General features: G+C 44.7%; 1 protein-coding gene across 4 annotated transcripts in view; it reads left to right on the top strand.

The window, feature by feature from the left end:
• The window catches only part of GRIN2A (glutamate ionotropic receptor NMDA type subunit 2A), a 399804-nt gene that overhangs the window by 285527 nt on the left and 89928 nt on the right, over positions 1 to 24349 (top strand). For all 4 annotated transcript variants that reach the window (XM_012785171.2, XM_012785153.3, XM_012785158.3 and 1 more), the window contains exon 11: positions 5896 to 6056. In XM_012785171.2, coding sequence (XP_012640625.1) covers positions 5896 to 6056 — 161 coding nt within the window. The remainder of the gene's footprint in view (positions 1 to 5895; positions 6057 to 24349) is intronic.

The following is a 24349-nucleotide window of genomic DNA, read 5'->3' as shown; positions in this document are numbered from 1 at the left end:
CAGTCTTGTCAAGAGCGATGGTGAGGGTCGGGGCTAAAGGTGGAGTCGCTGTCACAAAAGGCGCCGTGTGAGTGGTTGGCCTCTCTGATGGCTTCCGCCGTAGCTGGAGCAAGGGCCACTCTGCCAACCATGGCGCACAAAGCCCTGCCTTAACAGCCTACTCCCACGTGCTTCCTCCCTCTTTCCTGAGCACTCTTCCCCTCTTATTTCCACCCCCGTGTCCTTGAGCTTCCTGCCCTATGCAGGGGTGTTTCTCCCCCCAGTCTTCTCATGGTTGAATCGCACCTGTCTTTCCTGGCTACCGTGATGAACGTGGCAGGCTGAGCTCAGGCTCCCAAGACATTTAAATCCTAGTAGGAAGAAATAAGCAACGCACACGTAAGCATCAAGAGCGAGGCAGCTTTCAGGCAGGGATACGTCTTGCAAAGGAGATAAAACTGATGAGACTAAAATTGGCTTGTGGGAAGAGGACCTTGGGGATGTGCTTCGGATGGAGTTGTCTTGCACTTGGGGATGCTCAGTGCGTGCTTGCTGGATGAGTGAATAAATGCAGGGTGTGTTGCATATGATACGTGCCACACTTGGATTTCCTGGAATCCCTTTTCCAGCCCTGTTTTGCAAGCTTTGCTGATGAAGGCTCGAATCGGAGTTCTTCATAGGATTATTGCTTTCGGGCTCTGGAATGGTAAATGCCTGGGGATTTAAGTGCCTCCAAACCTTGTGGTCGCCTAGAACCGACAGCTAACAAGTGTGAGAGTGCAGAGGGCCGGCTGCTTCCCGGCTTCTAAGCAGGACAAACTCCGAGGCACAGTTTGCCCTCCAGAGCTCCCCAGGGGAGATGGACATTCGGCCTTACATCAGACCCTTGCGGTTGGCTTCTTCCCCTTCTCCAATCGTCCCTAACCTCTTCCCCACCCCCCTGCTGCTGGTTTGTCCTGAAACCCTTCACGAATAAATTATGTCCACCCAAATCCTTGGCCCGATCAGGGTCGTCTTCTGGCAGGCCCCTCCTAAAGCACCTGGCATCTGAGAGGCGGCGCGTAAAACGGCTGCATTTAGAGTCAGAAAAGGTGTGCCCTGTTTCTTCCCTGCCACCTACTAGCTGCGTGGTGTCTTCAAAGCCATGTAACCTCGCCGTGCCTGCACATTCTTTGCAAATCCGGGATCACGATTGTGGTAAGGGTGAGAGGAGACTGCCCATGTAAATGTGCCTCGTAGCCCGCAAATCCCTCTACAGGCACACAGCGCTGTTACGTGGCCCCTTCACGTTGTGGGGTCAAAAGTGCAACTCCCGGAAGAAGTCGCTGGAGGGACGGGAAACAATGGGAAGCCATGTCCCGGATGAAAGGATTTTTCAGGAAAGTAGTTGGCAACAGCGTAGTTTGCTTTGTGTTGCTATTTTCAAAGGCAAGGGGGAACAATCCCTTGCTGCATAGTTTTGGCTCTAACTAACATGACCACTTGTGGGGGAACTCATTAAAGCCACTAATAATTTGACTGACCTTCACTGGCGGGGAAAGACCCTGTAACAGGCTCCACAACCTCGGGAGACGCGGCTCAGTCTGCAGGCTGGAAGCGTTCGAGGCAAGCCGACAGCTCTTTTAATTAAATGTTTGATACAATTAGATAAACAGCAAAATTCTTGGAGTAAATAAAGCTAAATGCTCCCAGAAGATTAACAGCAGATACACCAAGAAAGCCTACAAAATAAAAATTTGTATGGAATCAATTTATTTTAATACTGTACGCAGTGGTTGGTTTGGTTCTGTTTTTTGTTTCTTTTCTTTTTTTTAAAATCATGAATACCTGTGTAACAACTTGGGTTTGCAATGCTCTGAGGCCGTCAGTGCTCGCTGTGGAAGCAAGCAAGCATATTTGGAGGCCCTGGTGTGCTCAGAGGACCTGGGGCTTTAATTTTAAGCAGGTGAATTGGAGGGTAGACGCTCCCCTAGGAGATAGGAGAGGAAGTTGGAATGTTGGTGCAGAAGTTTTTCTAAAAACGTCGGGAATTATGATGATACAGGAAATCCATCTCTAGAAGGCAGATTTATGTCGCGGGAAGAGCAATATTGTGTGTGGGGGGCGACTAGAGCTGGGTTCAAATCCCGACTTTGCTATACAATGGCTGTATCGCCTCCCGTATGTCAGTATCCCCAAGACTTTGTTTCCTATTAAAGGGAAGACATTATTTTCTTCCTGGCAAGGTTGATACGGGGGTTAGAAATAATCCACACACCATGCCTGGCACATGGTAGACAACCCTGTTGTGTTAAGTGCCATTTCCTCCTTCCCGCTCCCCTCTCTTTCCTCTCTCTCTTCTTCCTCCCCCTCCTCCTCCTCCCCATCCTCCTTATGATCACTGCCTGATCCCAACTGTTCTTCACTTCCAGGACCTAAAGTGTTACTGCACCAACTAGGTCTTTTTGGAAGGAATTCAGGGAACTTCACTGGGAGGATGAGCCCGTGAGTGTGTTGTCAAGGAGTCGTGCTGTCTCTGGGCACTGCGACTGTCCTGCCACATGCTCCCAGTCCAGGCAGGCGGCCTCCAAGTTAGTCCTCCCTCTGCCGAAGGCCACACCTGCTTGGTGCTCTCGTCAAGAAGCACGTGGAGCTTCACCATCAGAAGACTGTGCTAGAAATAGGGGCTCCGGTTGCCAGATGTCCCGTATTTAAAGATGCAGGAGACAGATATTTTTAATAAATGGGTAGCTTTGGGTTCCTAAGAAGAATGAAGCAATGTCATGTTAATTGCTGCATTTGTCCTGCAATGTTTATGTCCTAGCCCTGTATCTCTTACCTCCTCCATCATAAAATGCTTGCCATGTCTTAGTCACTGGGAGGACCCCTTGGACCTGTCCCCATAGTGAATGAGAAAAAAAAATAGAAAATAATCCTCTGTTCTCCAAACCGAAGGGAGACAGTCTCCCTTATCTGACTAACGTCGCTGTGGGTAAGGACAGGTGGTACCTACCAAGCCTCAGAGGATGTCAGGTGTTCTTTTGAGCACTTTAAGAGTAGTTGCAAAAGCAATCCTCAATTTACAGATACAGAAACTGAGGCTCAGAGAGCTTAAGTGGCTGCCCCAAATGATTCAGTTTCTAAATGGCAGAGGAGAAGCTGAACTTGGCTTCTCTTAAGTCCAAGGTGGGATGAAGCCAGTTAACATAAACAGCGAGGGCAGCCCGGAGAGCGGCCAGCAGAGTTCTTTGAATGCTGGACGTGGTGATTACGTTGCTCTGTGGTCTTGCTGACAACAGAGACCTTTGCCCTGCCCCTTCCTTTGCTGAAGCCCACAGTCGTTTCTTTCTGCCTGCACGAGGGACTCTCTGGGAGAAAGTTGCACTAGAAATCGTTCCTGTAGGGAAAACATGGCATGTGTCCGTAATGTTGACCCTGGGACTTAACAGATGAGCCACCCTCGCTCCCTAACTGTTTTTCCCGCCGTATGTCAGTCATGACTCCTTAGTGAGCCACGAAATTGATTTAAGGGTTGCAAACATTTTTTTTAAAAAAGAACATAATGGATAACATCAGAGTGTATCCCATGTAGAAAGAATGAGTACCGGGAAGTTCGGTATGTACTATGGCAAATGTACCGTGAGTCATGCTTTAGAAAGTGTGACAGTCTGTCGTCTAGAAGGAAAGAGTCCTGGATCTTGGTGTCGGGCTGAATTCTGTGTGGGCGATGGTACTATCAAGGCCAGGGAGCTGGAGACACCATCACGGAGGCTGCATGTCTGTCTCCGTCACCGTGCAGACCAGAGGCAGGGAGGAAGGCGAGTCTTCAAAGAGCTCTCTGCGGCAGATGGGGAGTGAGGCGGAAGGCATTGAGTCAAATAGGCCGGCTCTGGATGTCTCTGGAGACGGGGAACGGCTATCACAACAACCTGATTTATGAACAGAGCTAGTGCCTCTGTCCCTCCGAGCAGGGCCTGCCGTGCACATGCGCCTGGGCTTGTGCCTTGTCATCTTTCGGTGAAGAGTTAAGGTGCCGCTTGGCAGAGTGACCGCCAAGAGCATTTTGCTGTTCACACGCATGCACGTGCACACGCACGCACACGCACACACACACACGCACGCATACACGCTGTCCCGGCACAAGGCGCGCCCTGGCAGGCGCATCTCATTTGGACAACGGATGGCCACTTCTCCCAAACCCGGTTACGTCTGCTTATTAGGCAGTGGCAAGCCTAATTTAGGGGAAGTGATTTTCAACTGGAAATTTTAATTAACAGTGAAATGAAGTGTGAGTCTGGAAAAAAGAATAAAGTTTCTAGTTGTCTGACTCTTGGGTAAACGCGCACAACTTTCTCTGGCAGCTCTTGGCTCCGTGGGAGACACGCTGGTCTGGACGTCGCAAAGGCCTCGTGGTCCTGGCTCTGACACTGAATTGCTGGGTGTTCTTCCCCTTGGGGGTCTCCGGGTCCCTGTCTCTGAAGGAGGAGGAATTGCTAGCAATGGGCTCTGAGGGACGATAGGGTGAAGACCTTGGCCTGTGGCCAAGCGTGTCTAGGTTTGAATTCTGGGACACACATACTAGTCGTGTAGCATTAAACACGTCACACAACCTCTCTGAGCCTCTGTTTTCTCATCTGTAAGATGGAGCTGCTAAAATCAGCTGCCTGGCAGGGTTTTGTGAGGACTAAATGAGCCGACATTTGTAAAGTTCTTGGCACAGTGCTGGCCCTAACTAAGTTCTCCAGAAAGTGTTAGTCAAGATTATCATTACTTTCTCGTTCCAGAATTCCATATTTCGTAGAAAAATGAGGCTCGGGTTACTTTTTTGCCCACAATAATAATACAAATTAAAAGTAGCAATAAGGGCTTTAGTTTTGAGTGCTTGTTCTGGTCTGGGCACTATTCCAATTACTTAACAAACATTATATTTTTAGGCCTTCATAGTGACCCTACCAGGGAAGTGCTGGCATCACCCCCACTCTGCACATGGCAGTGTGACAGGAATGTCTTGTCTAAGGTCTGACAGTTTGTGAGGGATAGAACCCGATTTTCCAGCAGTCAGTATGAGTACATACTCGGAACCACTGCCCTGTGCCGCCTGTAGTTTTTAGTTGTATTTGGGGGACTCAGATCCAGTTCCCTTGACTTCTAATCAGGTTGAGTCACCTGAAACATGAAAACCGTGGACTGACAGTATCAGCCAGTCCATCGGCAAAAACTCATGACTCCCTTCCGGGGGCTGGAGAGCCAGGCAAGACCCAGGTATGGCCAGGAAACCAACAGTCAACAGAGACAGCAGCTCCCCAAGGATGCATGGCGCCTGCCACATGCCGGTCATTGGGCTCTTGAGAAATACTGCTTATACGAATGAATGAATGAGCGAATGAGTGCAGGATGAATGAATGGCAGCACATGGTCATTTCTGGGTGAGGTGAAGGCAATTGTAAACGGGGTTCAGAGAAGGGAGTGATTGTGGAGATCATGGGAACTTTCATCATAAGGTGGATAAATGAACAAAGGTAGTACCTTAATTCCATTTCGGTCTGCATTTCCTGAGCACCAACTGTGTACCTAGCACGATGCTAGTCTCCATAATGGCACAGAAAAGTTCAACCCAACAAATATCTATGGGGCACCCCGCCAGGCCCCGAGCTGGGAACCGGGGAACAGTACAGAAGACAGGCACTGTTCCCACCCTCCGGGAGCACACAGACCTGTGTAAGATGCGATTAAGTAGAAAGAAAGCACAAAAATAAATGTTTCTTTTTCTTGCTGTCCTGACCTAATGTATGCATATTTTGACCTCCCAATATCACATGAAATGATCACTAATTTCTTCTTCCTCCTCCTCTTCTTCCCCTTTTCCCCTCCTCCTCCTCCTCCTTCTCCCCCTCCTCTTCCTCCTCTTCCTCTCTCTTCTTCTCTTTCTCCCTCCAGTTTCAGAGACCTCATGACTATTCCCCACCTTTTCGATTCGGGACGGTGCCTAACGGAAGCACAGAGAGAAACATTCGGAATAATTACCCCTACATGCACCAGTACATGACGAAATACAATCAGAAGGGAGTAGAGGACGCGCTGGTCAGCTTGAAAACAGGGTAAGGAAGGTGGACTCTTTCTCTCCGAAGGCCCACAACCCCCGCAGACATGGGCTCTGCGTGCCTCGGTGCTTATCCGCTCCCTCCCTTGTATTTTCTGGAGAGCGACTGACTGCTGTTTTTGTTAATCTAATGAGCTTCCAAGGTTTCCTTCAGGTTGTGTTAAGGCAGAGCAAATCCAGGACACTTTGAAATGCAGAGAACCAGGGGTGTTTCTTAAACTGATAAAAAAAAGTTTGTCCAACTCCGTGGGATATTTTAACCAGATTAGAGAGATCTAAGAAGGTTGAGAGTTTACAGTAGTGTAAACAAAGGAGGATTTTTTTGAGGGGTGGTGGTAGCATACTGATAACAGCTTTATATGTAAACTAATTGTATAACATCGATGACGGAGAAAGTAAATATGGAGAAAAAAGCGATGAGAACTCAAACCATCTCTCTAAAGGTGTGGCTAACATTCTCGTCCACCTGTGGCCCCGTGGAGTGTAGCATATATTCTATAGCCGAGCTGTGAAAAAAATAAGGACAGCACCATGGTGAGGAGTTTCCGCTTTAAAGAGAGAGTGCCTTCTGCCAACCCTCATACCTAAAATGGGAATAATAATAGAACCGAAGAGAGAATATTAGATGGAAAGCATTTTAGATAGTGCCTGGGACGGGGACAGTACCTAATTGTTAGCGTTGTTACTTGTTGTAAAGGTTAAATTCCATTGCGTGGACTCTGTGTGCAATGCATTTTGGAAAGGGTTCCATAAAAAATTTTTAATTTTAAGTGAAAGAGCTGTTTAAATGAGGAGGGTTTTGATTATCCGGAAAATTGACTTACATGGGGCATCTTGGCCGTCAGGGATTCCTGAGACAGGCACGTGACTGCAGGTGCCTTCTCCTTGCAGGTTAATGAGTAGCCTCTTCCTCCCTGGCTGTTCCGTGGGCCCATGGCGAGGGCCTTGCTGCAGGCTTTGTATGTGGTGCGGGATGGCGAGAGTCCCTTTAAATCATCAAAGCCTGAACCTCTGCATAATCCCCCAGGAGCTTTGGCTGCGAACCTTCTATCCTTTCAGCTTCTGTCTTTGGAATTTCTTTGGTGTCTTAGCAGGGCCTGGGAGAGCATTTATTTAGAAGTCAAGCTTATGACTTATCCAAAACCCATTCACATACTGCCCATTCTGGCTTGGATTATTTTCTCTTAAATTTGAAAGTATAACAAAAATGAAAAAAAATATATAAATATTAAATATACTGCTTTATGGCTTTGCACAAACTGATCACCCGGGTCATCAACACCCAGAACTGCCCCCCCACACACATACCTTCTGCTGATCAATATCTTCCATCAACCACCCTCCCTTCTAAAGCCATAGATTCGTTTTGCTTGTTATTTTAACATTTAAATCAAATGTTGTTTTGACATATAAATAAAATCATGCCATACGTTTTCTTTTCTTTCTTGTTCTTTTTTTCTTTTGGCCCGATATTCTGTTTGTGAGATTGTTGCATGTCATTCCAGTTCTTTCATTCTCATTGCTGTATGGAATTTCATTGTTAGAATATACCACAAATTTCTCTCTTGTAATCTTGGTGAACATTTGAGTCATGTCCTATTTGGGGCCATTACGAATAATGTTTCTAAGGACATTCTTGCACATGTCATTTGTTGCATGAGACAGTGCGTTTCTCTTGGTGTGTACCTAAGGCTGTGCTTATTGAGCCATAGAAGGTGTGCGTATTCAACTTCAGTAGACACCAGAGAAGACAGATTGACTTTCACAGTTTGACCATGGGTGTGGGTTTTTTGTTTGTTTCTACTGTGGTCTTTTAATCAACACATACAGTTGCTCTGGATAGGCGGTGAGCATGAATGTGGATGGCAATGGCTCCAAACAATGGCTGCAGCCTGGCTGGCTCCCTCTTCACCCATTTATTACTCAGAGCACAAAATGGGATGTTTTCTTTCTTTTTCAATCTTTTTTTTTATATACAATACAATAAAAAGGGGTAGAGAAATGGAAACCAGCCTTGGCCATAAATTGTACAAATTGTTTTCTGGAAGCCATATAATAATTATAACATCCATCTTAGCAAACTTGGGCAGATGGTAGGTTCACTCTATCCTTAATCTCCCATGTGGGGGATGCTTTGCACTTTAAACTCAGAAAGTAGAGCTAAAAGAATATGAGTCTTTTTTTAAAAAGAAATAACTTGATATGCCCTTAGGGATGAGAGCTCAGCAGGGTTCTCATCTCCTCCTGGAGATTCAGTTTCAGTGGGGTTAATGTTGAGGGACACGTGTGCACGTTTTACAGGCTCCTTGGTTAATTATTTGAATAAATTGGACTAAATTTTGAATAGATAATATATGATTGGAAAATCAAAAGGTATATAAAAAGTGAAGAATCTTCCCTCTACGTTATTTCTCATCTAGTACCCCCTGCATAATAATCACATTTACTCTCTATCTTTCCAATATTTCTTTCTACACCAGTGCATAAAGAGCTATAGAGTTATTTTTTTTATAGATTTACAGTCTTTCATTATGTAAATGTATCATACTGTATTTAGTCAGTCCCCTAGTGATGGATATTTAGGTTGTTTCTAATCTTTTGCTATTGCAAACTACACTTCAATGAATATCCTTGGATAGGTGTCACACACAATGTAGAATAAATTTTTGAAATAGCAGGTCAAAGACTACACATAATTTTCACAGATATTGACAAATTTCCCCCAAAAGGGAATTCATCCTTACCCCATCAATGTATGAAAGAGTTTATTTCCCCAACATTGTTTTTGCCAAAACAATGTGTAATCAATATTCTAAAATTTTGATTATAGGTAAAAAGTGTGCTGGCATATATTTTAATTTGCATTTATTTTATTTTTAGTAAATTTTGACCATATTTTCATAACATCATTAAGAGCCACCTGCAATTCCTTTTTTTTTTAACTTTGATTAATTTTTCTATTGGTTTGTTGGTCTTTTTCTTACTAATTTATATATTAGAGGGATGAGCCTTTCATTTGTGGTATGATTACAAATGTTTTTCCTGGCTTTTTTGTTTGTCTTTTGATATGTTGCTTGCTGATGATATGTTTTTTTCCATGCAGATTTTTATTTTTCTCTAGTCAAATGTATCAATCATTTTCTGATAGCTTCTGGATTTTGAGTCATAATTCAAAAGTCTTTTGCCACTCTGAGATTACGAAATACCTTTTGCTTCCTTCTGTTTTGATTGCATTTGTGGAATTTGGAATTTTCCTGGGTGCATGGCATGAGCTATGACTTCATCTTCTCTGAAGATGATTAAAACAAAAATATGAGCACCGTCATCAGAGAACTGCACCAGGGTCTAGTCAACTCTTTGTTGACTTCTCATGTCCCACCATGAAACTGCTGCCTTTCAAGTGTCTCCTTCACCACACTTACAGAGCTTTTCCTTCCCTCACACGGCTTCTTGTTTCCTTTTTAAAATTTTTTATTATGAAATATATTAGCATTTAAAGAATAATAATAATAATAATAAAATGAAATCTTCAGGTATCCACCACTGGGCTTTAAAAAATAGTCATTGCTTTTTTTTTTTTTTTTTTTTTTTTAATAAACCATATACGGCATCTCTAGAAGTTTCCATCCCTCTGGAAGGTGAAGGGAGATAGATGCTCCTAGCCGAATTGCTCAACTTCAGGACATTCCCTTTATGCTGCTGCCCACCCCCAACACTTTAAACTCCAGCAGTCCTTGACTTAGGACACCCAGAGCAGGCAGCTGAGCTGTTGAGTCTCTCCCCTCCATCTGCTCCTCAGCAAAGCCATGTGCATATAGACACCAAGGGCAGTGAAATTCCAGGTCGTAATCTCCTGGGAGAGCCTTGAACACAAGAGGGACTTTAGATGATGCTCAAGTGAGAGTCCCAGGTGGGTCTGAGTCTGGATTCCATTGTTAGCTGCCCGTGGCTTTGGACAAGTTGTGTCACCTCTCTGAGCCTCAGTTTCCTTGTCTAGAAAGGCTTGAATTCTTTTGTCTCTGAAATAGTTCCGAGATTCTTTTGTGTCAAACACTTACCAAAATCCAGACCAATCTTATATACTAAATGCTGTCGATTTTGCAGAAAGGATTTAGAATAATGCTCCAAAGCCAGGTATCTCCAAGCCTGACCAGTGGACCAATTGTACTTGAATCACATGATTGCTTGCTAAAATGCAGATTCCTGGGCCCAACACGGGACATTCTCTCTAGCCATGGAACCTGCGAATCTGTATTTTCACAAACATTTGCTCCCACTCCAGGTGATTTTGAAACATGCTAAAGTTTGAGAACTACTATTCTAAAGAAGTTCAATAAATACATTTTATTGAGACAGGCATAGAAAGAGCAGACAGACCAAATGCTTGTCTTCGGAATCCATAATTAATTAATCCTTGAAGAGACGCATAAGCACAGAGACTCTGGCACGTTCAGTCTCATTGTTTGTTGAAATTCATAAGAAATAAAGAAATTCTCATGGTAATCGGTGAGAAAATAGGATTTGGTGTGTAAACATGGACAGAGATAGGATTTTTCAGGAACAGATACGTTCTGCTGTGTGGGGCACCCCCAAATCAAAGGTGGGTGAGCCTTACTGACTTCAGGTTTATAGGTTGATGCTTTTCAAGGTGTAGCAGAGTCTGAGGTCAGCAGGGGTGCTAACAAAAATGTGGGTTCCTGAGCCCCAGTGAGCCAGTTGCATCAGAATCTCTGTGGGGAGAGGGGCCTGGAAATCTGCATGCTTAACAAGCTGCTCAGGTGACTCCAGTTGACGCTAATCAAATTTTAAGAACATCCGCGCTCAGAGAGGGAACTGAAGCTGAAATGAGAGGAGACATATTTAGATTTACAAATGCTCGATCATCAGAAGCTGATGTTCTCCAAACAGTTTTGGCAAGTGGGCAAAACTGCAAGCATAGCACTTGTGCCGGGTTTAAATTAAACAATGTCCCCAGCACTCCAGAGATCCTCATATTTCAAGGCGCAGTGGGATGGTTTGTGTTTTTATTTTAATTGGTTTTCGTACACAACTAGGTGTGTATGCATTTATGAGAAAGTTCTGATTTCCTTAGAAGCATCAATCTGCAACCCTTAGACTTCCCGAGTCCCCTGTGCTATTATATTCCCAGCTCACTCATGTGGGGAAACAGGTCTCTTTTGGCTTCCTTTATATCGAGTCGTGGGAGAGAGGAATTGGAAGGGAAGACTGTCTCTTTTTTTCCATAATTTTTTATTGTGTTAAAATACAGCATACAATTTACCCACCTTAACCATTTTTAAATGCACAGTGCAGTGGTGCTAAATACATTCATAATGTTGTGCAACCGTCACCATCATCCATCTCTAAGACTCTACATTTTGTAAAACAGAAACTCTGTATCCATTAAACAAAAACTCATGGCTCCTCGCCCCCGCCCCTGCAACCACTGTTCTACTTTCTGTCTTTATGAGTTTGACCACTCTAAGGACTTCACATAAGTGGAATCATACAGCGTTTGTCTTTTTGTGACTGGCTTAGTTCTCTTAGCACAGTGTCCTCAAGGTTTGTCCACGTTATTGCATATGTCAGAATTTTCTTCCTTTTTAAGGCTGAACAGTATTCCATCGTATGTATACAGCACATTTTGATCATCCATTCGTGTCGATGGGCACTTGGGTAGCTTCCACGTTTTAACTATTACGAATAACGCTGCTATGAACATAGCGGTGCAGATATATTTTTGAGACTCGGATTTCAATATTTTGGGTATATATACAGAAGTGGAATTACTGGATCATATGGTAATTATATTTTTAATTTATGGAGGAACAATCACACCATTTTTCACAGTACCATTTATATCCTCACCAACAGCACACAAGGGTCCTAATTTCTCCACATCCTCACCAATACTTGCTGTTTTCCGTTTTTGTGATAGTAGGCATCCCAATGGGTGTGAGGTGGTATCTCATTGCAGTTTGGATTTGCATTTCCCTAATAACTAGTGACATTGAGCACTTTTCATGTGCTTATTGACAATTTATATATCCTCATTTGAGAAGCGTCTATTCACATCCTTTGCCTGTTGTTGAATTGGGTTGTTTGGCTTTTTTGTTGTTGAATGTTAGGAGTTCTCTATATATACCAGATATTAAGCCCTTATCAGAACGATTTGCAAATAGCTTTTCCCATTCTGTGAGTTACCTTTTTACATTTTAGCTATTATTGTTGATAGTGTCTTTTTTAAATTAATTAATTAATTTCTTAAGACTGAGTCTCTCTCTGTCATCCTGGGTAGAGTGCTCACTGCAACCTCCAACTCCTGGGCTCAAGCCATCCTCCTGCCTCAGCCTCCTGAGTAGCTGGGACTACAGGCATGCACCATGACGACTGGCTAATTCTTCTATTTTTTGTAGAGTCAGGGTCTTGCTCTTGCTCAGGCTGGTCTCAAACTCCTGAGCTCAAGAAGGCCTCCCACGTCAGCCTCCCAGAGTGCTAGGATTACAGGCGTCGGTCACCATGCCTGGCCTGTTGATAGTGTCTTATGATACACAATTTTTAAATTTTATTTTGGGGAGGATTGTCTTTTGACAATAGGCATACTTGTCTGAAAGACTTAAGTTGTTCTGAGTGATATGCCTGAAAAAACAAAAGAAAGGGATGGTCACGTCTCCCTGCCAGAGTCAAAAATGTCTTCATAGAAAATTGAGCATTGAACTCCTTTTCTAGGATCACAGGTTCTCAGCCTGTGCGATTGAGGAACACATATTTTGATTAGTACCGCCAGTGATTCAGGTGTAGGTAGTCCGTGGGCTTTGAGAGGTTAATAGTTGAATATTGAGAGATCGAGTTCTGTGTGGAGTGGATAGGAGAAGGAAGAGGGAAGGTATTTCAGAAGGAAAGTGCAGAATGAGTGGAGATGTGGAAAAACATGAGTTTAGGTTTGAGCATATTAACTTGGGAGTGCCTTTGGCAAAACATGATCATATTTCCATGCCATTTTTGTGATTGTTGAGACCTTACAATTTGTGAGCTACAGCCCTGAGCACTTCACATGCCTCATCTCATTTAATCCTCACAACACTACTATGAACGGGATATTGTTAATATTATTATCCCTTTTAAGAGACGAAGAATCTGAAACTCAACAAGGTTAGCCTGATTACCCAACAGGGTATTTAACTAAATTACTGCATTGTAGAATTATTAAATGTAGAAGTTAGGCTTGCCTCCACCATTGGAAATGCCAGCGAGGCAGTTGGTTAGATAGGGTTAGAGTTCAAGGAAGAATTGGAGACTGAAGCTATATTGATATAATGCATATTGTATTTAATATGCATGTATTACAAGCAGATTACTTCGTGATCTGAGAGTTGCTAAAATCACAGCATCCTCATTTCTATTCTCAAAGCAAACTGGTCCAGGAATATCGGAGTTGTCCGGGCAAAGGTAGACCAGGAGGGTAGCATATGCGGATCCTCACTGAAGTTTAGTTACTATGCAGAGCAGGTTCTTCCAAGGATGCCATTTGCACAGGTTTTATCAGTCAACCAGAATCAGACATGGATGGTTCATTTGCAGCTACTGAGTTTGAAAGCAGGTGTAGACATCAGGGTTCATTCAGTGAGCCGTTCTAAATGGGATAGCGTCATCTCCAGAAAAAATCAGACCAACCATGACCTGGTTTCTGAGATCCACCCCCACACTGCAAATAAAGCTTAGAAATAATTGCTACCACATCATAGAGTTAGAAAATGTTTTCCTAAATAAAAACTCAGAAATGTACAGCTTTTCTCTCTCTCTCTCTTTTTTTTTTTTTTTTTTTGGTGCTTGGAATTATTTCCTGTTCAACCCTATTAAAACAATATTAAAGAAATTTCAAGGCCATAAAAAAACTGTTAAAAGTAGAAAAAATCGGGGAGGGGGAGTTAAGGTGTGATCACAATCTTTAAACTCAGAGATGGATAGAGAAGGAAAGAAAGAGATGAAGAAAGCAGACTAAAAGGAAATACGGTAAAATGTTATCAGAGGTATTGCTAGGTGATTGGGATTATGGTCTCTATATCCTTTTATATTTAACAAGTTTTTACTAACACAAGTATTACTTATATTACTCAGGGGAAAAAAAGCTGCTTCTAAATGTAATCCTTCCACTTCTTTCGGTATTTCTTGCTTATCTTGTTGACACGTATATACAGTTTACGCAAGTTGAATCGGTGTGTGTGTAATTGCAAATCTGTGTTTTGCTTTTCTCAGTTGTACGGTTCCCTTGGTTAGTTTTCGTGTTTAATGGCTAGGTAATATTTTATTTAGCTGGAGGAATATTAATTTAACTTTTTCTGTTCTGTGCTTTCATTGTGCCTTGACTAGCATTGAAGGATACTACAAGAAATAGTTATTTTTAAAGCTTGCTGTTCCCATTATCTCAGGACAGTGTGTTGAGAATGCCATGCTGTGTCACCCTTCAGACTTCTGCAGCATGAACGGCATCATTTTGTTCAGTTTAAGGCATGCTTTTCTCTTGTGAACGGCACAATTCTTATAGCAATCCATAGTTTTCTTTTCGCCTGGACTACTACATAATTCAGAGATTAATCTGTCATCTTTCTTTAGCAATTGTAGGAGCTCACAGCTTGAGTATCTGTTTTCTGACTTTCCCTATGGCTTTAGCTACTGTTCCACCTCAGAATTCACTTAGCTCAAATGGCTTTATCTGTATGTTTCAGCTATATTCTGTCACATTGACGGTAAGCTACCTGCATTGCTTCGGGAACTAAACGAGGTATTTCTTTCTTTTTTTTTTTTTTTTTTTTGAGACAGAGTCTCACTTTCTTGCCTAGGCTAGAGTGAGTGCCGTGGCATCAGCCTAGCTCACAGCAACCTCAAACTCTTGGGCTCAAGCGATCCTCCTGCTTCAGCCTCCCGAGTAGCTGGGACTACAGGCACGAGCCACCATGCCCGGCTGATTTATATATATATATATTAGTTGGCCAATTAATTTCTTTCTAGTTTTATGGTAGAGACGGGGTCTCGCTCAAGCTGGTTTTGAACTCCTGACCTTGAGCAATCCGCCTGCCTCGGCCTCCCAGAGTGCTAGGATTACAGGCGTGAGCCACCGCGCCCGGCCTAAACGAGGTGTTTCTAACTAACAGATAACACATCTTGGGAGCTTGCTTAAGTGCCAGGGACCGTTCTGAATGTTTTGCCCACGTTATCTTATTTAGACCTCGTGACAACCCTATGAGACAGTGACTATCACGGTTTCCATCCGCAGTTGAGGAACCGGGCATTGAGAGACTGAACAGCGTACCTGGGGTCACTCTTGTTCCGGAGCTCATGCTTTGAGTCGCAACTTGAATAAACTAATAAATGTGACCATTTGTATAGTATGGGCACGATTAGGCTGTTTCTAATTTTCCACTATTATGCAAAACCTGGTACCAATTCTGTTCGTGTTTTAAGATTTTTCTTTTCTTTCCTTGAAAGCCTTACGACTGTTGGAAAAGAGGAAATATTTCTTCTTGCATTGAGATAAAGAAAAGAACAGAACGCACAAGGGGTGGGCATGGCTAGAAAACTCTTCCTGGGGAGAACTGTAGAGAATCAGGAACTCCCTGGCAGGTTCTGCATCCTCGGGGCTCACCTGCTAGTGTCGATTTCTGAGCCCACATGGGGCCGTCACATATGCAATCCCATTTCATCCCGATGCACCTCTGCCAGATAGGCACTCCCCATTTTACAGAGGAGGAGACTGAGGCAGCCGCTTTTCCAAAGGCTAACAGCCAGTGGGTAGCAGAGCCTGCACGGAGACGAAGACCCCGCCACTCTTCTGAGCCCTGGTGTGCTACCCTCTGCTTGTCCTGAGAAGGGATCGACTCTGGCAAGGGCCGGACCCGTTTGGTCCCCGGACACGAGGGTAGGAGCTGGGAAATGGACGCCCTTGCCCATGGGCAGCTCAGATTCGGAATATCTCAGCATCGTGCTTCCGTTCCCCGCGCATAAAAACCACAAGCAGGTCTCCACCGGCGCACGGGCTAACACGGCCATGGCGTTATAGTGTCGGCCCTGGGTGTTCTCTTGCCAATGTCTTTTCCCAGCAGCTGGAGGGAAGTTTCCAGGTGCCGTCTCACTCGGGCCATGGGAGGCCTCTAGCACGGGTTGGGAGAGACTGTTTATGCCCCGTGGCAAGTACTGGGGTCAGCCCCAAACAGCTGCCTCTCCCCAAGCAAGCCCAGCCTCCTGCCCCCTGTAGGGAAATGCAGGTGGAAGAGTAATAGGAACTCAGGTTCCACACCTGCAGGTCTCCCCTGGAGTAGTCTCCTAGGGTGGCCGTGACTTACGACAGCAGAATTTTGTTCTCTCACAGTTCTGGAGGCCAAACCCCGCCGTGAAGGTGTTGACAGAGCCTTGCTCCCCCTGAAAGCTCGAGGGGAGGATCATTCTCTGCCTCCTCCGGCGTCCGGTGGCCCCAGGTGTTTCTCGGCTTGTGGCAGCGTCACCCTAATTTCTGCCTCCACCTCCACACGGTCATCTTTCTGTGTATCTCCTCTTATAAGAACACCATATACGTTGGATTTAGGACCCACCCTAAATCCAGGATGATTTGATCTCGAGATCCTTAACTAATTACATCTGCAAAGACATGGTTTTCAAATGAGAACACACTCGGAGTTTCCAGGTGGAGAGTGCGGAGGGTACGCTCACCTAGGCCACAGTGCGGGTTTCCCAACGCCACCTCCTGACAGGGGTCCAGCGTCAGCCCTGCCAGAGAAGGCCGTCCTCGGCATCTGGGGGCCCAGGGAGGGAGGCCGCACTGCCCAGGGCTTTATCTGGGTATGTGCTCCAGGGAACGGTGTTGTATTCCACAGGGGTGCACAGTGCCCGCGTATGCAAAGTGGGTTCTCCCGTGAACCCCCACTGTCGGGTGACTGTCATGCTGGCTGGTTTCCTGTGCCTTCTCCACGCAGATCTTTAGGATGCCCTCACTATAATCCTCATTCGATCCTCACAGCCGCCCCACGAGGTCGGCACATCCTGCGTCTGCATTGCACAGACGAGGAAACTGTCACACCGAGAGGCTAAGTCACTTGCACGAGCCCAGTGCTGGTCAGCTTCAGAGCTGGGGCTCAAGCTGGCTCTAGGAGCTGTGCCCTTACCCATCGTGCCGTACTGCTTCTTACTGTAAAATATATTCTCAGTATAAAAACACAAAAAATACAGATCAGTGAATGTCCCTTTGACCATGTCCCACTGTTACCTGTTTGATACACATTCCATTCCCCTAGATAATTCAGTTATATGCATTTGCGTGTATTTATATGTCCACAGATAATTGTCAAATTTCATTCCATAGGATGCTATGGAACTTTATGCGGCATGTCACAGTTTGGTTTTCAATTGATGATACGTTTTGAAGAGCTTTCCATACATGTAGCTTTCCATACCTTCATTCTCTTTGACTGATGGAAAGAATTTGACGGAAAGTATGTGCCATAGTTTTTCAAGCATTTCCTTCTTGTTAGACTTTTTTTTTTTTTTTTGGCGAGTGGAGCACTACTAGTCACATAGCTGTGTTAAAACTCTTCAGTGAGGCCTCTGTGCACTTCTGCAAGTAGTTCTCTAGCAATGATAACAAGGAGTATAATTTCTGGGTCAAAGTATTCATACTTTCTTGAAAACTTTAGTCTTCTATAGTCAATTGATTGATTGATTGATTTGCTTATTCATCTATTTTCTGAGTGGCCTTTCGCTGCAGAGCATGGACTTTGGAGTAAGAACTAACTAGTTTCACATCCTAGCTCTGACACTAATAGCTGTGTGACCTTTGTCAAATGAAATGACCTCTCTGAGCCTGTTTCCCACATCTGTAAAATCCTATCTCTCGGAATTCCTTCAAGAATTAAATAAACTGACTTATAAAAAGTACCCAGCCCTATATCTGATACAGAATAGAGTTTTGACAGATATTGATTTTTTTTCCCTTGTTCTCTCTTTCATGTTTTCTGGTTTTTAAGATTCCCATTCTTTCAGTCCTGGTGTATGGCAAGTTCTGCAGTGTCATTATTCCTACTAGCAATAGGATGGGATACTTAAAACCTAAGCTCCTGGCTTCGAATTCCCACGCTGCTGATGTCCATCTGTGGGACAAGTTAATTAACCTCTTAGACTCCAGTTTTCCTCTTTTATAACATGATGCTAATGGCAGATACCACTTAGGAACTCATTGGGAAGATTAAATGAGATATTCAGGTGAAGAACACCGTGTCTGACCCAGAGTGAACGTCGGAGGAAAGTCTGAATGAATAAAACATTTTCGAGCATTCTTTACGCTAACGCTATGAAATCCGCAGCAGGATGCTTATCTCTGATCTCACTCCTTGAGAACTGTAATCTCAGGAGCTCTATACACGATTTACAGTCCAGCAGGAATGCATGCCTTTCCTGTTTGGGGACATGAGTTGTGGTGCGAAGTAAAAGCAGCATTTGCATAATGCTTTGCAACGCAGCCAACAAATTTATAGCTGTTACTGCATTCAACCAGCCCATGAGCACGTGCGAGAGACCGTTTTCCTTCCTGTCCGATGGGGATATCGAGGCTTAGAGAAAGGTAAGGACTTGCCCAACTTCCCACAGTGTGTGCTGAGTCGGTTCTCTGACCCCATCTGCCATCCGAGCCCTTGCGTTCGGGAAGCCCTGCGATGGCGTCTTCGGTGCCCCTTGCTTTGGTGAGTAGTAGACTGGAATGGAGACACTGACGCTGTGGAATGTCAGAGATCTCTGGGCCTCAGTTTCCTCATCTGGAAAATGAAGAGACTGGATTCTATGATCTTTCACCTCCCTGGACATTGTCAGTTTGGGCTCAACGTTCAATTTAACAGACGCAAGTCCTTACAGATGGATTTTCTATATTGTTTCAATTCTTCCCTGGTTTTGAGGTTAGCGGTCAATAGGCAAAGTATGTGTGCCTCATCACCTGGCCTCCTGCACTTATTCTTTTTCTCTTTCTCTGTCTCTTTCCCTCACTTTCTCTTTGTCATTCTTCTCTTTTCTCTCTCTTTGTTTCTCACCATCTTGCTGTTTTGCTTGGCACCTGCTTCCATCTGGTTCTCTTCCTCCTCTCTCTTCCTCTTCCTCCCTTGTATCCTCCGCACTTCTCTGCCTCTCTTTGTCTCTGTCTTACAGAATTGCTCAGAATTTTCTCAGTTAAAAAAAATATATTAACTGTCAGTCTTTGTTGCCCAATCTTCACTGAACATTACTGGTAGAAATAATCCACTCAAATTAAACTGACAATAACTAAAATCACACATGCTGAAATTTGTTATTGATGAAAAATCCATACAGCATAGATGACTTGAATCTCCTGGGCTAATTTTAGATCTCTGTACCATTTTGACCCGGGAGAATGAGCCTGTGTAGAAATAATGACCACAAAAGAAAACTCAAAGTGGCAGCAGTTATAAATTAATAAAATTTGTTGTGGTCCAAACACTGATCTATGAAGCAAATCTTTGTAGAATTCAGACACAAAAGAAATGGCCCCAGTAAAAATAGTTACCCTCCCCCCAAAAAATTGAAAACAATTTAACTTAGCTATGCAAGACATCGATCTAGGAATTAAATTAGCTTAATGGAGTTTGCTCTGGAAAAATGCTTCCTTAGTGAAAATTCATCACTGTCAGTATATTTCTGACTATAGAATTTGTATTCACAAGCTCAGAGTCTAATGGGATCCTATGTCACTTTCTGGAAGCCAGTTTTAGACCATCCCATGTTGATGGCAGATACAGTCTCCATATAAATTGAGTGTCTCTTGCCCAAGTAGACACTTTCAAAGGTTGTCATGCCTCAGCGGTACCAGTTCTGGGGACCATGAATGTCCTTCCCCCACCGAGAGCCCTGAGCCTGGGTGTCTGAGATAAAAACCACCACCATTGCTTCTCCACAGAGTAATATCGTCACTGCCAAACCATCTCCTGAATTTCACCAGTATCTGCAATTGCAAAGCACTTTCACTTCCATTTTGATCCATTCAACAGCCAGCCCTGTAATAAAGATAGTATTTCCCCATCTCACAGATGAGAAAACCGAGGCTCAGAGAGGTCCCATGGCTGGGCCTCATTTGCAGAGCTGGTGAAGATGGATCTGAATTCTGGCCACCGTTCCGCAGTTGCCCAAACATGCTGACTGGCCTAATATGCCGATGTTGTCCTCTTTTTTGGAGGGGCTCTATTTGACCTAAAAAGTACATTTAGTTATCATCAAAGAGATGTTTAATTTTCAGTAACATTTTAGACTAGACCTCCAGCATACATACATACCCATGCACACTCTGCTTTCATTAATTCATCAAAACAAGTCGATGTCTCATTAAAGGCTTCTTGAATGTTAATGAATGAATAATTAACTTTAACTATATAATTAGCCTTTAAGTGTGCTGAGACCCCCAGAGAGCATCTGAAAACATGCATAAGAAGATGATGAGCTAAAACCGGAAACTTTTGATTAGGAAATGTCAAGCCTCTTGACAATACAAGTCTCCACATCCAAGGGGACCAGGCCTTGCCTATGGGACGGTGTCTTCCTCTGTGTCCAGGAAATCAGATGTCTCGGGGCTAGGAGTGGACTCTCAAGGCCATTGTGCAGGGTATAAGAGAACCCGACCGACTGAAGTAACGAGGTCAGATCTGCACACTTGAGAATGCTGTAGCAGCTCTTCAGAGCTGTCAAAATACCTGGCAGGAAATCGCTAGGTTAAAGTAGCATGGGGCACATGTGACATCCCTCCTTACTTGGCTTCTTTGCTAATTTACAGAGAGGAGGTCTTGTTTCCCCCTCTCATGCTGAAGTGCTGTCATTTCTAATCAGTCGCGTTCCTCGAGGACTGCCGGTGCCAGAGAGGGTGACGGCACCCACACAGCCTCTCAGATGCCCGGAGCGGGCAGGGGGCAGGTCACGCAGCCAGGGCAGCACAGCATTCACTTTGGGCTCCAGTCCTGCTCCAGCCCTCAGGTTGGGAAGTTGAGGTGTCCTCTGATCTGTCACGGACGTTGGAGAGGAGGATGGTGGTTCTGCAGGTAATGGAGGCAGAGAGGTGGCATTGAACCCAGTGCAGGTGGGAGCTCTGTCCCGGTCACAGGTAACGTCTCACGGTTCTCAGACCTTGTCCCTTGAGTCTCCTCCTGCCCAGGGGGAAAAGCACAACCCTGGGACCTGCCAGGAGCACAAAGACGATCTCCTCTTAAAAAGAAGGAAGTGAACGTGCCCGCCCAGCAGAGAAGATTACGTGGGTCCCCTCACCTGTAAGCCTCCACTGTGCTTTTCAACTGGCTGCTCTGAGCTCTGAGGGACCTCCAGTGACATCGTTTGTCTGTGTTGCTCCAAACCGGCGCTGCCAGCCACAAGCTGCAGCCTCACGCACCACTCTGGCTCAGGCAGCTGCAGCTCGACTCCCCCAAACGCTTCTGGTCTGAACTGGGCTTCGGGTTCAGGTGGCCTTTTACTCTTTCCTACCCTTTACCTTCAACAAGCAGCTATGACCATCTATAAGTGAATGTCTCCCAAAGGAACAGGGTAGGATGCGTTGGGGCAAGAGAAGTTTTCTATGGCAGTAACTCCAGCCCCTTCCCATGGTCTGCGTCTGATGGGGAAGCTGAACAACCCCCCAGACCTCATTAAACTCCGGCTGCTGGGTCCCATCCTTGCCTCTTCTTTTGTAACTCTTGGCTTGACTGGTCACTGTAATCCCCAATCTGAATTTCCTGAGTAATAGACAGAGCTGCCTCCACTTAGCCCTCAAGTCTTAGGGATGGCGTGGCTTGGGCATCGTGGGCATGTCCGTGGCCTTTGGTATCAGACTGTGTAGGTCTACATGCTGCTTTTAACACTTCTAGTTAGGGTGATGATGTTGAGTCACTTTAATGGTGCCTCAGTTTCCTCCTCTGACAATGGGGGTAGCAGTAGGATACCCACCCCTGCACAACAAGAAGAGTAAACAAAACAAGATAACACGTACAAAGTATTCAGAACTGGAGTTCTCATGTAGGATGTATAAAGTTTGTGAGCCCCTTTGCTATAAAACCTGAATTCGATTAAATGCATTTATGGGTTTTGAGCAGTTGTTACGTGCCAGGCATTGCACACACACTTTGTGTATACAATGTCGCTTTATTCTCAGTGGCCTTCTGAGGGCAGATGTTGTCAGTTCTGCTTTGCAGAGAGAAAACCCAGGCTCAGAAATGCAGGTGCTTTGGCCAAAGTCCCTGACTGCAAAGCTCACTGTCCAGGGCGTCAACGGTTTGCATTTCTTTTCCTCTTAACAACAGCAACAATTATTCTTTTTCCAATTGAAGACAAATCAAAAGTAGACCTTTTGGGGTCGGAGCAAGAACAAGAAGGGGAACCCAGTGTCCTGCCTGGCTGTGCTGGCCACTACAATAGCCACCAGCCACTTGCGACCACTCACATTAACATCTGAATGAATGACATTAAATAAAATTAAAAACTCAGTCCTGAGTTGCACTAACCGGATTTCAAGTGCTCCGTACCCAAACTAGATGGAACAGACACAGAGAGTTTCCATCATTACAGAAAGTTCTGTTGGACGGCGTGGCCCTAGAAGGTTTTGTAGTAGAGTTTGGAAATATCTCTGGTGAGCTCCCGGCTGCCTTAGGTGAGACTCAGGAAGTCTAACTAAAACCAAGGTTCTCAGCGTCTCCATGGCAACTCAAATTTGTGAAGTACTGACGTAGCAAGCACCTCAGCTTTATTAAGAGGGCAATGCCATCTGTGGCCTGAAGTTCTCAGGATACTTGTGCCTCAACTTCTCTTTTGGTAGTCACGGAAGGTGACCATTGGCTTACAAAATCATAGAGTGCCATAGCTGGACAAATATCGCAGCAAGACCACAGTGGCCACCTCCTCTCACAGATGAGGAACCAGCAATCCAAAAGGAGGAAGGGATTTTCCTGAGGTTGCCCCATCATCTAAGCCTGGACTCGAACTCAGATCCCTTCTACCTGGTTCCTACAGTGCTCCTGGGGCACACCCTATTACTACCTTGCAGAGCTCTTCATCCTGTATTTCTGCGGGTCTCAGTATTGCTGGCTGTCCAGAAATGCTGCTTCCCAGTTGGTTTGTCAGCTCTGGGCTGTCATCACTGTTGACAACGCCCAGCTTTCTTCTGCTGCTTGGACGATCTGATTCCTTTTCAACACTCTCAGAGCTGAGTGCCACACCTCTGATCCACCCAGCCTGGAGATCAAAGCCTCAGAGTCTTTCTGTGGGTGAGACAAGCCCTGCAGTTATGCCCCATCTCAAATTATCACAGAAACAAACAAACAAACAAAATTCAGATGAAGCATGCGGCTGTAAACCTTCCAAATAGTTTTGCTCCTACAGGGAGTCCTGCAGCAGCTGCCTCCGAAAGGATGCGGCATTTCACATCCTCTCTCTTTGCCACTTTTATTTTTCTTTGCTTCACCTGTTTTATGATTTCTTGTTAAATAAAGGAAGGCAATAAAGTCGAGAGAGCGTCAGGAAGTGGAGTCATCTCCGATTTTGTTTTCCTACCTGTTTCAGAGCTGACACATGCAGCCCTGATTCAGCCTGGTTAAATAACTTTAACATTTGGAAGCAATATGCGTGCTGTTGAAAAGATCACTTGATGCTTGCTTTTTTAGGGGTGCTAACTGGGAGGGTAAATACAGGACTTCCGAGTTGATGGTAAATGTCCCAGATTTTGAACTACGTGGTGATTTCGAGGATATAGAGGCACCTAAAAATTTATCGAGCGCTTTATTGCCTATACGTTATACCTCAATAAAAATAAACATATCAAAAAAATAAAGAATTTAGAAGTGCTACGTTTATTGTTATGAAAATACATTCACTATGAGTGAAATGACAGAAGAAAACAATCTGTGAAACAGTTCGTATGGTACGGTCAGATTTTCAGGGTTAAAACAAGGGTCAGAAAAACTACAGCCCGGGGACCGATCTGTTTTTGTAAATAACGTTTTATTGGGACAGAGCAGAGTCCATTTGTTTTCACGCTGTCTGTGGCTGCTTTGGTGCTACGTATTAGTTTCCCAGGGCCGCCATAACGAAGTGGTGCAAACCGAGTCACGGTTCTGGAGGCTGGAAGTCCAAGAGCAAGGTGTTGGCAGGGCCACACTCCCACTGAAGTCCCTAGGGAGAGATCCAGGCCTCTCTCCTGGCTTCTGCTAGTTCCTGGGCTTGTGGCAGCTAATCCATTCTGTATGTGGCGTTCTCCTTCTGTGTATGTAGATG

This window comes from Microcebus murinus, chromosome 19 (assembly GCF_040939455.1).
Source record: "Microcebus murinus isolate Inina chromosome 19, M.murinus_Inina_mat1.0, whole genome shotgun sequence".
Lineage (NCBI taxonomy): Eukaryota > Metazoa > Chordata > Mammalia > Primates > Cheirogaleidae > Microcebus > Microcebus murinus.
Note: the sequence above shows the minus strand (reverse complement) of the source record. Positions and strands in the feature narration are given on the sequence as shown.